We start from the raw sequence: 14,021 nt of genomic DNA, 5'->3' as shown, positions 1-14,021 counted from the left end.
GTTGCCTGGTATCGTTAACCAAATTCATGTTTACTATCTAATGGCCTTTGGCGTTGTAATTTTTTGTCATTGTGTAGATTCTGGGATGAGTTAATTTTTATTGAACAGTGTCAATGAGCCATTGCAAGGAGCAAATGTTAAATTCTTCTTTCAAATAAGTTGAAAAGACGATGTCAACTACGATGGGCGGATCACTCCTGCAAAGTCTCTTCGTGCAAAACCTTTTATTCAAGAGTGAATGAAAGTGTCCTCTGGCATCAATAATGTTTTGTATGCAATAGACTGAATCATGAGAGTTTGAATATAAAGCTATGCGTCTTTTGATGTTTCATAGTTCGTGGGAAAATTCAATAAGCAGTTGGGGATGACACTTTGAAAGTGGAGGGAGGCATACACAACGTACATATATCATTATAAGCATATTTTTAATTTTATTTTAGGCCGTTACCCTACATAGAATTAAAACTTAGTTGAAAATAGTAATAATTTACAGACGTGTTTCATTTTTATACTCACAGAAATTTTTTCTTTCCACCAAAATTTTTCAAGAATTCTCCCTAAAATTTACACCAAAATTTCAGAATATGACCGAAATTTTTCCCACCGCGAATTAATCGACCTAAATTTTTGGTACTAGATTTTTTGTACTTAATGTATTTTCAGATATATCTGCTTCGTCTCCTTTAATCTCCCTTGAATCTTCTTATCCCTTTCTCATCTTTTTCATCTTTACGGCTTAGTCACGAAGCTAGTTATTGTTGTTGTCGTTGCTGGAAGTATTTTTCTCAATGGCAGCGAAGTTTATAAAAGTATATATTTGAAAAGCTAGGCTTTTTCGTCATGATCGACATCAATCGTTATCAAACATAATCGAGAATCATAATCATCGATCATACTCATCAATCATAATCGCCAATCGTTTTCATCATCAGCCATCAACAAGTCTTTAGTTAAAATGATAAAGTAATATGAAAACTGTTCATTTCAATTCAACTTAAACTATAATTGCAAATCTTGCTATTACAAAGGTAGTTTGCAACTGGCTAGGCTGAGTTTTCAAGATAAAACTAAAACAATCGCTAGTCCACGGAAAGACACAACCAAAATTAAAAGAACCCAATTCCGGGTTTGTCCATGTTTTCATTTTAAAATAAAAAATGTAGTACGTACTACGAATGACAATGTTGGAAAGTTTAGAGATAAGATACGGTATTTGTTGTTGATCGATGGGAAGAGAGAGATTAACACATTCTGATAAATGATTTGCAGGAATTGCCGAAGATGCCAAAAGAGCTCATAGAAAGATTCACAAATGAGACATATTTGTTCTCCCGCTGTAAATCAGATGAGAGAGAAGCATACTTGCTGTGTTTTCTTGTTGCATTTGTCAAGATTGAATTCGAAACCAACAGTTAGCTCTAGGATGTGGAGGTGATTGTTGCTAGTCTTCTAGAGAAGATCTGAGCGAAGGTTTTCTCCAGTTATGATTGATGAGGAAAGATAGTCAGGTATATCAGCGTAGATGGTAGACTCATTAACAGCTTTTAGAGAGGCAGCTAGAAGTCTGGTCCTGGTTCCAGTATGTCAAATTTTGGAACTACCTGAGTGGCAAGTACCACAGGCAGATTTTCTGTTTGTGGTTGATGTGTATTCTTCCCTAAATTTGTTTTCATTTCTCAGTGTACCTTTTTTGCTTTCAGCTGACATGAACGCTATAACTAAGGGTGAAAATCAAACTCCGATGCATTATGCTGCAAAGAACAATGCCACGTCTACACTCAAAACGCTGCTTAATCTTGGAGCATTCATCAATGCAAGAGATTACAAGATGCGCACCCCGTTATTCGTTGCTGCCGAATCCGGTAAGTTGTTATTTTAGAGACTTTCTCCGCATTAACCGGACCGAAGTTAAAGGAGAGAAAAAACCTTTGAGATATAGGTGCCTTGTAGGTATGCTCAGCTCTCGGAACTCAGAGCTGCCCTAATCAGGGAGTTGCAGATAATTTTCTTTGAGGGTTCAGCCTATTCCACAAACTTAAAATAAATGTTGGTCGAGGGCTTTCCGTGCTTAGTAAATTCATATTTAGACTAACCCGTCTTAGAGTAATTTCGAGTAAATTCGTATTATGGTTAAGATTTCGCCTGGAAGAATTAGATCCTATAAATTCCATTGCTCTCTATAATTGGGCTTTTATCACAACGGGCGAATAGTATGGATGCAGTTAAGGTTGTGGAAAGTTGAAAAGCCTATAGCGCAGACCACATGACTCTTGATGATGATGTTTATGTTTTCAGTTTACAAAGATTTTGGGTTGGTGTTATTTTTGATAATCTTCTTCGGGGAAGCAAAACATAGGGATTTTGTGACATGAAACCACAGTGTTTTTATTTGATGTAAATGTTTGTCTTTAGAGTAAGATCTAGAAGTCGGCAAGACGTTTGTTTTACGTGGATTTAACCATAAGTTACATTTTTTAAAGGAATGGCCATATCACAAGCACCGACTGTGTAAATTTTTGGTAACCACATTTCCTAAATCCCGCATAAGAATCTTGAATTTCATGTTGTGGTATTGATGTTATTAAGCTATTCATAATATCCTTTCCTATACAAAACCTTTTGATGGAATCTTGTCCGCGCCGCTTTCAATAAAATGCTTTGCAATAGAAGCAGCTTCTCCTAGACAGTTTTTGGTATTGCGCTGTTTGAATTTGTACGAATTTATAAATTATTGAAAGGACAAAACTCATTACAATTATGGTGAATCTTGATTACTCAATAGGTTTCTATTTGAATTCTATTGAGAGAAAACCAGGCTCGATGTAAAATGATATTATGTAGCTGGGGTTGGCGGTAACCACCATGGAGCTGGTGTTGCTTCAAGCAACAATGGCCTCTGCTTTAACTTGAGGAGAAGAGCTGCTGGTGCTTCTTTTCTCTTAGTTTGCAGTCACGTCGCGAGGAAGACCTGACTCGCTTAGCGAAATTTCAGTTCCCTTAATGGCTCTTGTACAACCGGCATGCTTTGCGACTATATTTGCAAAACTGACCTTAGATCGGACTGTTTGAAAATACCAAATACTGCTCATTTCTCCTCGCGTAAAAAACAGCCCCTGCAAAGCATGCCGGTTGCGCAAGAGCTTTTAATGAAGCGTATATATCCTTTAAGACAATGACTGAATATGATTGTTTGTCTTATAATCCGTTGCCGTTTGCCTTACCATAATCTTTCTATACCACAATTTATCCGTTCAATAAGGTTATGGGCTAGTAATAAGCAATGATAAGCCTAAAAGGATTTTCAAATTCTTGTATGATATTATTCTGTTTTCCTCACAATCCAAACCCTGCGTTTGTTTTTCCTCTTGGTTTGTAAAGAGATAAAGTGCGGACTTAAGAAGCTTGTTTACAATTTTTCAATGCTTGGGGTTTTCCTATGACTTAATCGAACGTTTTCTTCCAATGTAGAGTTTTGGTCTGAACCTATCGATACAGCATGGGCGATCGTAACAAAATAACTGCTCATAATGGACCTTAGATAATGGATCCTATTTATACCCAGAGTATTAAAGATCATGTTGAAATATTACCGATGTATTAAGGACGGTAGTAAAGGCCTAGCTTGTGAATGACCAGCAAAATCATTGACGGTCATAACCAGTGGCGTAACGAGGGGGGGGGGGGGGGGGCAGACGCCCTCCCCCACGAAATGGCAAAAAGTCTCTTTGAAAAAGGGCGTTTTCTGGCGTTCAAAAATGTTTCAAAAGTATCACCAAGGACCTAAAAATAATGGACAATTTTCACGGTTTGGCTTTTATTGAGACTGATGCAAGGAAAACAACTGATTGATTTGCGGCATGTAAAGTAATTATTCATTTTTGTGTTTTTAGCGCGTTCTGAAGCTGCGAGATTTCTCATCGAACATGGCGCACCAGTTGGCGTTTATGATGACAGCGGCACGCCTTGCCTCTCTCTCATGATCGAGAAGATGCCACACATCGCAATTGAGGCTGTGGAACAGTTTCACAACATCGACAGAGCTTTTAGAAAGCATTACTTTTACTTGAATTATTTGGAAAAAGATTATAAATATTTGGACGATCCAGAGCCGAAGACAAATCGTGAAAAGCGCGAAAAGAAAGAAAAGGAAAAAGAGGAAAAGCGAATTATGAAAGAAAAGGGAATGAAGAAGCCCAAAAAGGAGAAAACGTTTGCCAAAGTACCAATCGAGGTGAGTTTTAGTCTTGTTCTCTTCTGAGTCTTTGTCAAGATTGCCTGTTTGTCTGAGTTTTAGATGTGGCTACATAAATTGTACTTCCTAGTCGTTTTTCCAAGAAATCTTCGGATCTTAGAAAGTGTTGTATTTAGTTGAACTGAATGGAACAGTTATTTATATAAGAAGGATCAGCGTACTTTTGCTAGGAATAAAAAAGATCTAAAAAGACACTTTTAAAAATGGAAGCGAAGATGGATGTGTTATGTCAAAGTATCTCATGCAAGGTGCACTCCATGCCCATAATTAATGTCAAAATTCTGAAGAACTTTGTATCTACTTTTTAACACATCTAATTTCATTTTGACTTCTCAGTAAAAGAACTTCACCTCGGCGTTTGAATGTTATGCTTCTCGTTTTTGAATCAAGAACATTTGTTTCACACTAATAAAGATAGTTTTTGGTTTTGGATCGCTTTTAAGTGCACATGAGCATTCGTGTCATGCAAACCCATTTGCCATGAATTTGTGCCATGCAAAATCCGTGTGTCATGCATTTGTGCCATGCAAACCAATGTGGCGTGCAATTTTGAGCACACCACAATAAAACATTAATTCAATATTCTTTCTTTTTTCTTTCTGTCTTACCTTAGGTTTGAAATATCATTGTAATTAGGGCTTTGCAGTTTACAGGACAAGCTGTTAGCAGTTTTTAACATTTACGCCTTTACCTTGTATATATAATTAAAATGAAATGAAAAATCAAGCTTTTCAATTTTTCTCAACATCAAATTAATTGTTTAATGCATATTGATTTATTTTTGGTATGCTCTGGCATGTTTTGTATTGTTTCCGCAGGTCATACTTCAGTACAACCAACTAGATTTGATAATGCACCCCGTCTTCCAGAAACTTTTAGACGTAAAATGGAACCTGTTCGGTAAATGGGGCACCTTCGGTCTCGTCGCTATCAATTTGTTCTACACGTTAATCTGGACCGTACTCGGTATCTTTTTACCCCGGCACGGAGAGAAATATTATAGTCCAATATCGGAAACCTGGTGGAGACTGGTTTTGGAAGTCTTTGGCGTGTTAATGACAGTATACTTCATTTTTTCGGTGAGTATTGTGATCATGATTATTATTATTTGCTTGAGCCTCCCCCTTTCCTGAGTAAGAGCATGAATTTCTGTCACTCGTCTGGTCGCGTCTTCTAAAATGTCAGTCACCAAATTCATCCTTCTCAAGTCTCTAAGGCAAGGCCGAAAAACGAGGCCCTCTGCGAGTGGATCGCCGTGCAGGGGCAGACACTTGATCAAATATAGGGGGGACAAGCCTATTGTTTTAATAAGATGACGTCACATTTCCCATTGTTTTAGAACAAGAGACCATTGTCCTCTAAAGTATTGGGGGGGGGGGGGGGTTTCGCTCCAAGTGGCCGCCACTGGACCCGTGCCCTTCAGATTAGCTTAAAATGCATTTCAGAACTTTTCTTACAGTTGTTTTTCTGCAATAATTTAAAATGTTAAATTATTTTCAGAGATCAATTTTTGAAATAAAATTCTTTACTTTCTGAGGGCCCGTAGACCTCGAGACCCCGGGGCAACTTACTCCCTTGCACCTCTCTCAGCGGCCCTGTGTATAGAAATGAAAATATTTCATCACTCCAACGTGTATATTATATTTGGTTTGCTCTGTTTCAATTTCGTAACAGAATAATATGCTGCAATGTCATTTTTTTCGATTTTCAGGAAATAAGACAAGTTCGACAGGAGGAGCGGAACTACAACCAATGGCGGCAATGGCGAACAAGGCAAGTTGAAAGGGATATTGATTATTGTCACCCCCGGTGGCCTGAGGAAAAAAAGTACCTTGATTCTGAGCTGCAGCAGATAAGGACTTATCAACGAACGTACTTTCGCGATCCGTGGAATATATTTGAGTGGATAACTTACGGTGTAGTTCTCACGCTTGTTATAACAAGAATGATGGCCGTCTTCTCGAGTAATAAGACGGCGGAACAGATTCATCCTGGTGCCTACGCGATGGGGCTTATTGTAATTTGGCTGCGTTTTATGAGATCTTGTCGCGCTTTTAGAAGCCTTGGGCCGTTCATCGCTATATTGGGGTCTGTGATTGCTGATACGCTGAAATTCGCCTTTCTCTTCTTTGAATTCTTTATTCCGTATACGGTCGGCTTCTGGATCCTGTTTGGCGGACCGGTGCATGGAAAGCAAATGGGTGAAAACAAAAAGGATTGGCAAAACTTCAACGACTTGGTGTTTTCTGTGTGGCAGGTAAGCTGTTTGATCCATTTTGTCTGACAATTGTCTCTGATCTTTGCTTGAAATAAAGTTCTTTAGTTAGTTTTGTGCTTAGACCAGTAATGTGATGTGGTCATATGAATTTTAGAATTTTCAGAGTCTCTCCATATAATCAACAGGAAATAACTTTTAATTTACAAACTGAGTTGAATCTGTTACAAAGCGGCTGAGTTTCGGCCAGCGAGAGACCTGAAATTGCTAATAGTCTAGTTCTGTTTTTGAACCACCGTAAGAACCAAAGCCGAATTTCAGTTTCTGCTACTTTGTCACTCGTTGGACAAGTAGTAGTGCACCCTACCCTGCATGTGACACAGGGTTTGTGGAGAGACCAACATAAACTATCGCAGAATAATTTTTTTAATGTTCTTGAGACTGAACTGAACTGGCAATAGGCTCGTCTATTTGATTCGTTACTTCAGAACACTAAATGTTATCTTAAGAAAACGTACGGTTACAGTTTAAAGAGTATGGAAAGTCATAAGCTGAAAAGACATTTAATGCTCTCCTTTCTTCGTTGTCAGAGTCAAATATGTGATATTAGATAAAAAAATGATGGCAGGTAATTTATGAATAAAATATTCCAGAAAAGGTAATTTATGAATAAAATATTCCAGAAAAGGTGCCCGAGTATTGTCTTTGAGGTATTTCGGACCTTAAGGTAGTTGAATTGTTCGAAGAAAAGTCTCTAAATTATATTGATAATTGCGATGATGATAGGGACAACATCGGTGCGGTGGCATACGGTAGAATATGCACTCCCCGACTGCTTGTATCTGCAAAGAACCCTGTTTCCTTGTTTCCTGCAATGCCCTGTATAACTTTCCTTTGTTACAAATTTTATTTGTGTGGTTAGAGCAAGGAGACTCATACTGTGCTTTCCTATTTCAGATGACCCTCATTGGTGATTTTAACTGGGATGGCCTAGTGGCAGTAAATAGGCTGATGGCACAGATGTTAGTTGGTACATATTTTGCGTTGACTGGTGTTGTTTGTCTCAACCTCTACATTGCTTTGCTGTCCGATACGTTCTCGAGAGTGTATGCCCAAGCTCAGGCCAACGCTGTCATGCAGCAAGCCCAACTGGTTCTGCTTGTGGAGAAGTCACTGCCCAAGAAGAAAAAAGTCAAGTTTGGCCACTACATGAAGAGCGAATGCGGTCCCTTGGTACGTTTTTGTTTCTATTAGCCATTTAAGGTGTAAAGATGGTTCAGTGGTTATAAAAAAGGTTGCGTTCCACCCACCACAATGAGTTTCGTCGGTTATGAATTAACGTGCCAGTGTGGTTCTGGCTATGCCCACATAGATGCATAGCCAACCCGGAGATTGGGGAATAGCATAAAGGCAGCATGTACCTTCCAACATAAGAAACAAAACTGCCCCTCCAAGAGAACAGCTTCCACGATCTTTTATGTCTAGAAACACTGTTAAAATGAGTGATTCTGCCATCGGTCAGCATCTTTTAGATAGCCCAGATTGTGCAAAGCTCTATAATAACGACATCTTTCAGATAATTGGTAGAGCCCGGTTGTCTTTTATCTAGCAGTTTTGGAATCGATCTACAAACAAACGAAAAATCCGCTATTGTGTAGACAGAGGAAGCCCCTTTTCTCTCTTGGACCCCAGTGCTGATTTTTCTATAGGCACGCTGTACTGACTGGACAACTATACCGGTCATGTGCTTTCTTTTTCCTTTTAGGCCTATTTCGATCCACAATTGGGTATAAATTTTACATCTCGTTTTTTCAGAGCTTTAATCTAACGTTTTATATACTTAGGAATGTCAGACAAAAAAGCTTTCAGTAGGCAGTAAAATGTTTTCTTTTTTCAAAGCCATTTTCAAATTTTGCGACGCCAAGAATTGTTCGCAACTGTGTTTTAATTATACATTCTTGTTTGTTTACAGGAAGTCTATTCCAGAGATGAGGGAAATTCACCCGACGATCATGAAAATGATATGTTTGACAAAGTCGTTCGGCAAATTTGCAATAGGGTTGACCAGCTTGAAGACAGGTTAAAGGGGGCAGTCGGTCGTTGGAAGATGGGCGACGATGGTAGTCGCACAGGCAACGCAACCCCTAGCTGGAGAGGCAGTGGGTTCTTAGGGCCAGGTGGAGGTGGACATGGTGGTGGACCAGGGGGAGGTGGTCCAGGGGGAGGTGGTCCTGGACATGGGCCAGGAAATGAACAGTTGTACCAACTCCTTGACACTCAGAACAAACAGATGGGAGGTATCAGGCAGGAGCTCGAAGAGGTGAAGCAACTAATGTTCAAAATGATGAAAATCTCCCCCATACCAAGCGCGCCGTCGAAATCAACAGTGCAAATGCCAGGAGAGCCAACCATCGATGAAATACGACTTGTACCATCTTCCAGTCATAACGTTTCCGAGCAAGAAAGGAGACAGACATTCCCAAGAAGAAACAGCTCAAATCAACAATTTATTCCACAAGGGAACGTGAACCAACCATTTATTCCGCAAGGTAACAACTTCTTTGGATCACATCCGCAAAGGACCCCCTCGGATTCAAGAGATGGGTATGGTGACCAACGAGGCAGGTCGGGTCCCAGAGCCCGTAATAAGCCTGTTAGCAGCAGTAGAGACAGTTTTGCGGATTCGAAAAGCGGTTATATGACTGAGCCTGACCAAGGCGGGCAAGGAAAAAGGCGTAGAAGGCGCGGCGGCCGAGGCAAGAGAGGCACATCTGTTGAAGGTGATTATGATAGTGATATCAATAGCACTGTTTCGGAGCAAATGCCCATGTTGGATTTTCAGCAACAGGGGAAAGGTGGGAGACGGCGCGGCAGAGGAGGTAAGCCACTAACGGGTAGCTGGGAAGACATACGGTCTGAGACAGACGCATGAAGAACTACCGCTAGCAAAATTTCGCTGTTTTGGCCAAGGTGTTGACTATGATATCGACGATGATGAGCAAAGCTTGACTATATTAGTGGTATGTTGTCATGATTATGAAGAGGAAAACCGAAAGTTTAGGGTATGAATTTGTTGTATTCGAAATGGGCGTTTCCTCTTTAATTAGGAATGGCGGATTACCTTTACAAACCTACGCTGCAAGAATTTAAGTACCTTCGATTTGATTGATGGACACTCATTCATTTATATCTAGATTTGTTGCTCTCGCTACAAGTTCCTGGAATGTAAAAAGAGGCTTCTCTTTGTGTTTCTTATAGACAGGGGTGGAAAAAGTATTTTGTGTCCCCAAAAACGGAAACCAAAGAGCACTAGTTTTTATAGAAAGATACTAAAACTGCAGGCAGACATATATGACAGTTCTCTGTACTGCTAGTTTGTGGCACAAAAAATATTTATCTTAACTACAATCCCAGCAAGAAGGATTTTTTTCCACCCCTGCATATAAAAAAATATAAAATATAGTTTATGCATGAACATCATGTGCGATAAGCGAAATAAGGCTGCAGCTACCCAATGTTTCATATGAGACCCTTATCATATCAGTCATTTTCCAAAGCCTGCTTTGTGCGTCAAATTAATGAAAAATTTACCCCTGAAAACAATATTAGAAACGTACCGTGAATGGAGATTCCGCGCGGAGTTTCCGAAGTCTTTACTGGCATATCCGATGGTTCAACCTGTATATAATTTTTTCAATAGTGTAACGCAAGGCCAAACCAACGCGCCAATCGAAATATCATTGGGTAACTGTCCTAAGTCGAATATCATGTCATCTACTTCAAGCACTTTCAGAGTTTATTATTAGCTATTATTTTTTTATAAAAAAAATTTAGAAAATTTAGAGCCCGTAGATAATTTTGTTTTGCAGGTAATTTTTTCTTCAAAAGTCAGTGTTGGCGCATTTTCAAGAGATAACTTTTGAGCTTGAGACAATTTGATGCGAGCCTCATGCTGGATACGAGGATGAAATCTTTGCAAATAATAACATGATGAAATCTTCGCAAAATTTCATTACAAAGAGAACCTTCTGCAAAATTTTGACTGTATTTTGGCAATGATTTTAAATTCTGATTTGCCTGTGAGGCGTGTCTTCAAAAATTCTACCTTTGAAAAATATTTTCGTCTTATCCGTCCTGGAAATCCAACTCGGGGACTAGGGCGAGAAGGTGCTTGTGAATCATCATCCTAGGCCTTAAATCTAGTGCACAACACAACCGCTTTTGTTTCCTTTGAACAGTGGCTAGCCGCACTGCTAGGCCCAAGGAAATAATTTAATGGAAACATCCAAATTGTTGTCAATGCTACGTATACCGTAATGTAACTTTGATAATAATTATGGAAAAAAGTATTTGTAGACTAGTGTTTCAGCCGCTGTAGTTTTTTATTCAAAGAGTGCCAAAACATTTGTTAATTAATGCATTTGATGGCAATGCGTAGGTCTAGAATAATTGCAAGTTTATTCAACCAGTGTTTTCTGCAAAGATTCAGCTGAGTTGAACATAAACCTATGCAGATAATAATTTTTTGGGTTTAAACCTTGATAATCCTCGATGAACCCATATAATTGATAATCGAAGTTATTTTTATACCTCCCTTAGGGCCATTAAAATTCGGTCAAATGATCTAATTTCAAATTGCAACAATTCGTCGTGGGTCTAGAATTCTCTTTATCTTCATTGCCATCTTGCCTCTCTTCAATCTTAGTTTGTTTTATTATCCTAGAGCACAAGAGTGTAGAATTTGCGAGTTATAAAATTTGTAAGTAATTGGCATCGTCTACTTTTATAAAGGTTATGGGGAACATGAATAATTTTGTTTATTTTTTGTATTATTGCTTCTGTTCTTGATTATCTGATGCAAAGTCCATTTCAGTCTTCTTGCTCGAGCGCGCTCTGCGACCGAACGTATGCATGCATATCTCGAGAACGCTCTGGTTGCAGAGAGTCAATTTCGCTTGCCTTAGTAGTATGTTTTTATCTTACTCCAAAAATGACTCCGTGCGAACAAACTGGGAGCCAATGAGATCAGGAGATTCAATGAATGGTTTCCATAGAGAACCTTTTTACCTATTCCACAGCGACTGTCCACGTCTGCTTGTGGTATCATGTGCAAATGGAACAGTTTTTGTTATCCGTTGTATACTGCGGTGAATTTTCGCTTGAGTTAGCTTTACTGTGTTTTTTGTTTCAAGGAACGACCGTAACGCCTACCCTCGTCTGCGTGATCTTTATATCTTTATAGCAGACCAGTGCATCTTAAAGCCCGCGGGCCACATCTGGCCCTTTAGACGTTTGTGTCCGGCCCGCGCGAGTGTGAGGTCAGTTAGACCATGAACCTTTGAAGGATAATTTTTTAACTTGACCTACAACATAATTTCATATATTTATGAGAATATTTACTTTTTATCTGTATCTTTCTGATAACCAGCAAGAGCCAAAATATAGTATATTTTATTACTTTTTACATTGGGAGAAAATGAACATCGCGCAGAATAAAATCACGTTCGGCCGCCAAACACAGTACAGGTTTTTGATGTGGCCCCTTGAAAAATTAATTGCCCACTCCTGCTTTATATCATAAAAGAAACTCAAATGAGACTCAATTTGTACTGCACTTGAAACTTTTCAGAACGAACCATCCTGGAAGCAAAGGCGTAGAACCGATTAGACAGTTCCAAGATTCGCTTTTCGTCGAGGTTGCCAGAAATTTTCGTCGATAGGCCGAAAAATTGCAACATAGAAGATACTGGTATACTAGTTTTTAGCACTGCTAGTTGACGTCGTCCGCTGTGAATGGGCATTTAAATTACTCAAACGTCATTAGAAAGGTAATTTTTTTATGTTTATAGCCTAGAAATAATTGAAGGATGGCATTTTCCCATAATGAAATTTGAGGTTGACATTTTTCCTAGAATGGAGTAACTAGGTCATAATTGTCAGTCGAGAAAGGCGGAATTCGAATTGTGACTGACGTAAAACTAGATATTTGTAAGATGATTAGCTGATTGGAGATGGCCAAATTTCATTTCGTGATAAACGATATTCGACTTAAACGACACTGGCTTGTGCAAATATAAACTTGATTTGATTGAACTCAGAGTACTTAATGCATATATGTATAGGGTTTGATAAGTAACAGCTAAAACGCATTTTTACCAAGAGGCACCAAAAGCTGCTTTACACTGTGGATTAGATCTGCCAACAGACTTGGCTTGGCGCTAATTAGGCAATGTAAACAATGTCTAATAATTTTCAATTTTGTTTGGTCTACTTTAAAAAATCATTTCCTTTTTTCAGTTTTAAGTAAACAGGCTTTTTTAATAGCAGCTTTTCACCGGCAAAACAGCATGTGGGTGTGTAATAAAGAATTCTAAGTTTTGGTACGATTTACCTCAACGTTTCTCTTATTAGCATTTCTGTCATGAAATTTTAACGGCTGTCTTTGTTAACATGCTGCGCCTTGCTGCTTCAAAAAGATCTGTAATTTGTTGGGTGTATAGATCTTCAGATTAAGTTAAACCAATGAGATGCATGCGCAGTACCAATATTTGCTATCAAGGTTCATTTATTCGGTTTTTATCCAAGGTATAACGTTTCGTAATTCTATGAACTACTGACTGTCTTGGCAGGAAGATAGAGATGTATTATCTAATGTCGACATGACAGCAAACGTACAAGCCTGAAGTTTTTCGCAACGAAACAGGGACACCAAATTGTTTGTGCTTGTGCTGCCCGTCAAATAAAGATAAAAAACAGGAAGAACTGCCCCGGAGAACTTAGAACATGGATGGTAGACAGGTTGTGAACTACGCTGTGCGAATCTCGATCGGCCTGGTTGGAGTGTTGCTGAACATGCTCCAAATGATGTTATTTTCTGTAAGACGCAGAGCAAGTTTCTCATTTGAAGTAACCTTGTTCAGTCTTTCGGTTGCTGATTTTGTCGTCTCGTTGCTTGTATGCGTCGCATATTCGTTGTTTTTGCTCTACTTCAATGACAAAATCGAACTACCCCTGAAAGAGATCGTCATTCTTAACGCCGTTGGTACCCACCTCGCTGTTACGTCATCTGTGTTACACCTAACCTTTATTGCATTTCAAAGACTATTCGTCGTATTGTCCCCTTTCCGTTTCAACCAAAATATCAGCAAGACGCTAACTAACATTATCATCTGCGTTATATGGCTTCTGTCTGGTATATACATTTTCCTCGTTGTTTTTAAACGTTATCACATATACATACCACTATCGTGGTTGATAATGATATGTGCTGCCGCCCTCTTGTTCTGTTACGCAGCAATCTGCTACCGTTTGCTCAAGGTACGGCACCAAGACAGTAACGGCACTCTAACAAATCGTCGACGTACAGTGACGCTATACTGTTTGATTGTCACATCCGCTTTTCTGGTCTGTTCTTTACCGTTCGCGGCTAGCTCCTTCTGGAAAACAAGCCTTCACCGCGATTTCCGTATGATTTCAGATTGGTTGCTTGTTTTGAACTGTGCAATAGATCCGACAATTTATCTAGCCTATGAATTTATTCGAGGCGGTATGCCC

The 14,021-nt window shown here is 39.1% G+C and overlaps 1 protein-coding gene across 4 annotated transcripts in view; it reads left to right on the top strand.

The window, feature by feature from the left end:
- The window catches only part of LOC135683912 (uncharacterized), a 53,904-nt gene extending 42,617 nt beyond the window's left edge, over positions 1–11,287 (top strand). For all 4 annotated transcript variants that reach the window (XM_065199309.2, XM_065199307.2, XM_065199306.2 and 1 more), the window contains exons 3-8: positions 1,701–1,862; positions 3,891–4,231; positions 5,071–5,331; positions 5,964–6,509; positions 7,425–7,700; positions 8,440–11,287. In XM_065199309.2, coding sequence (XP_065055381.2) covers positions 1,701–1,862; positions 3,891–4,231; positions 5,071–5,331; positions 5,964–6,509; positions 7,425–7,700; positions 8,440–9,399 — 2,546 coding nt within the window. In that variant the 3' untranslated portion in view covers positions 9,400–11,287. The remainder of the gene's footprint in view (positions 1–1,700; positions 1,863–3,890; positions 4,232–5,070; positions 5,332–5,963; positions 6,510–7,424; positions 7,701–8,439) is intronic.
- The last annotated feature ends 2,734 nt before the right edge of the window (positions 11,288–14,021 follow it).

Source organism: Rhopilema esculentum, chromosome 7 (genome assembly GCF_057945365.1).
Source record: "Rhopilema esculentum isolate cy_ngs chromosome 7, ASM5794536v1, whole genome shotgun sequence".
NCBI lineage: Eukaryota > Metazoa > Cnidaria > Scyphozoa > Rhizostomeae > Rhizostomatidae > Rhopilema > Rhopilema esculentum.
Note: the sequence above shows the minus strand (reverse complement) of the source record. Positions and strands in the feature narration are given on the sequence as shown.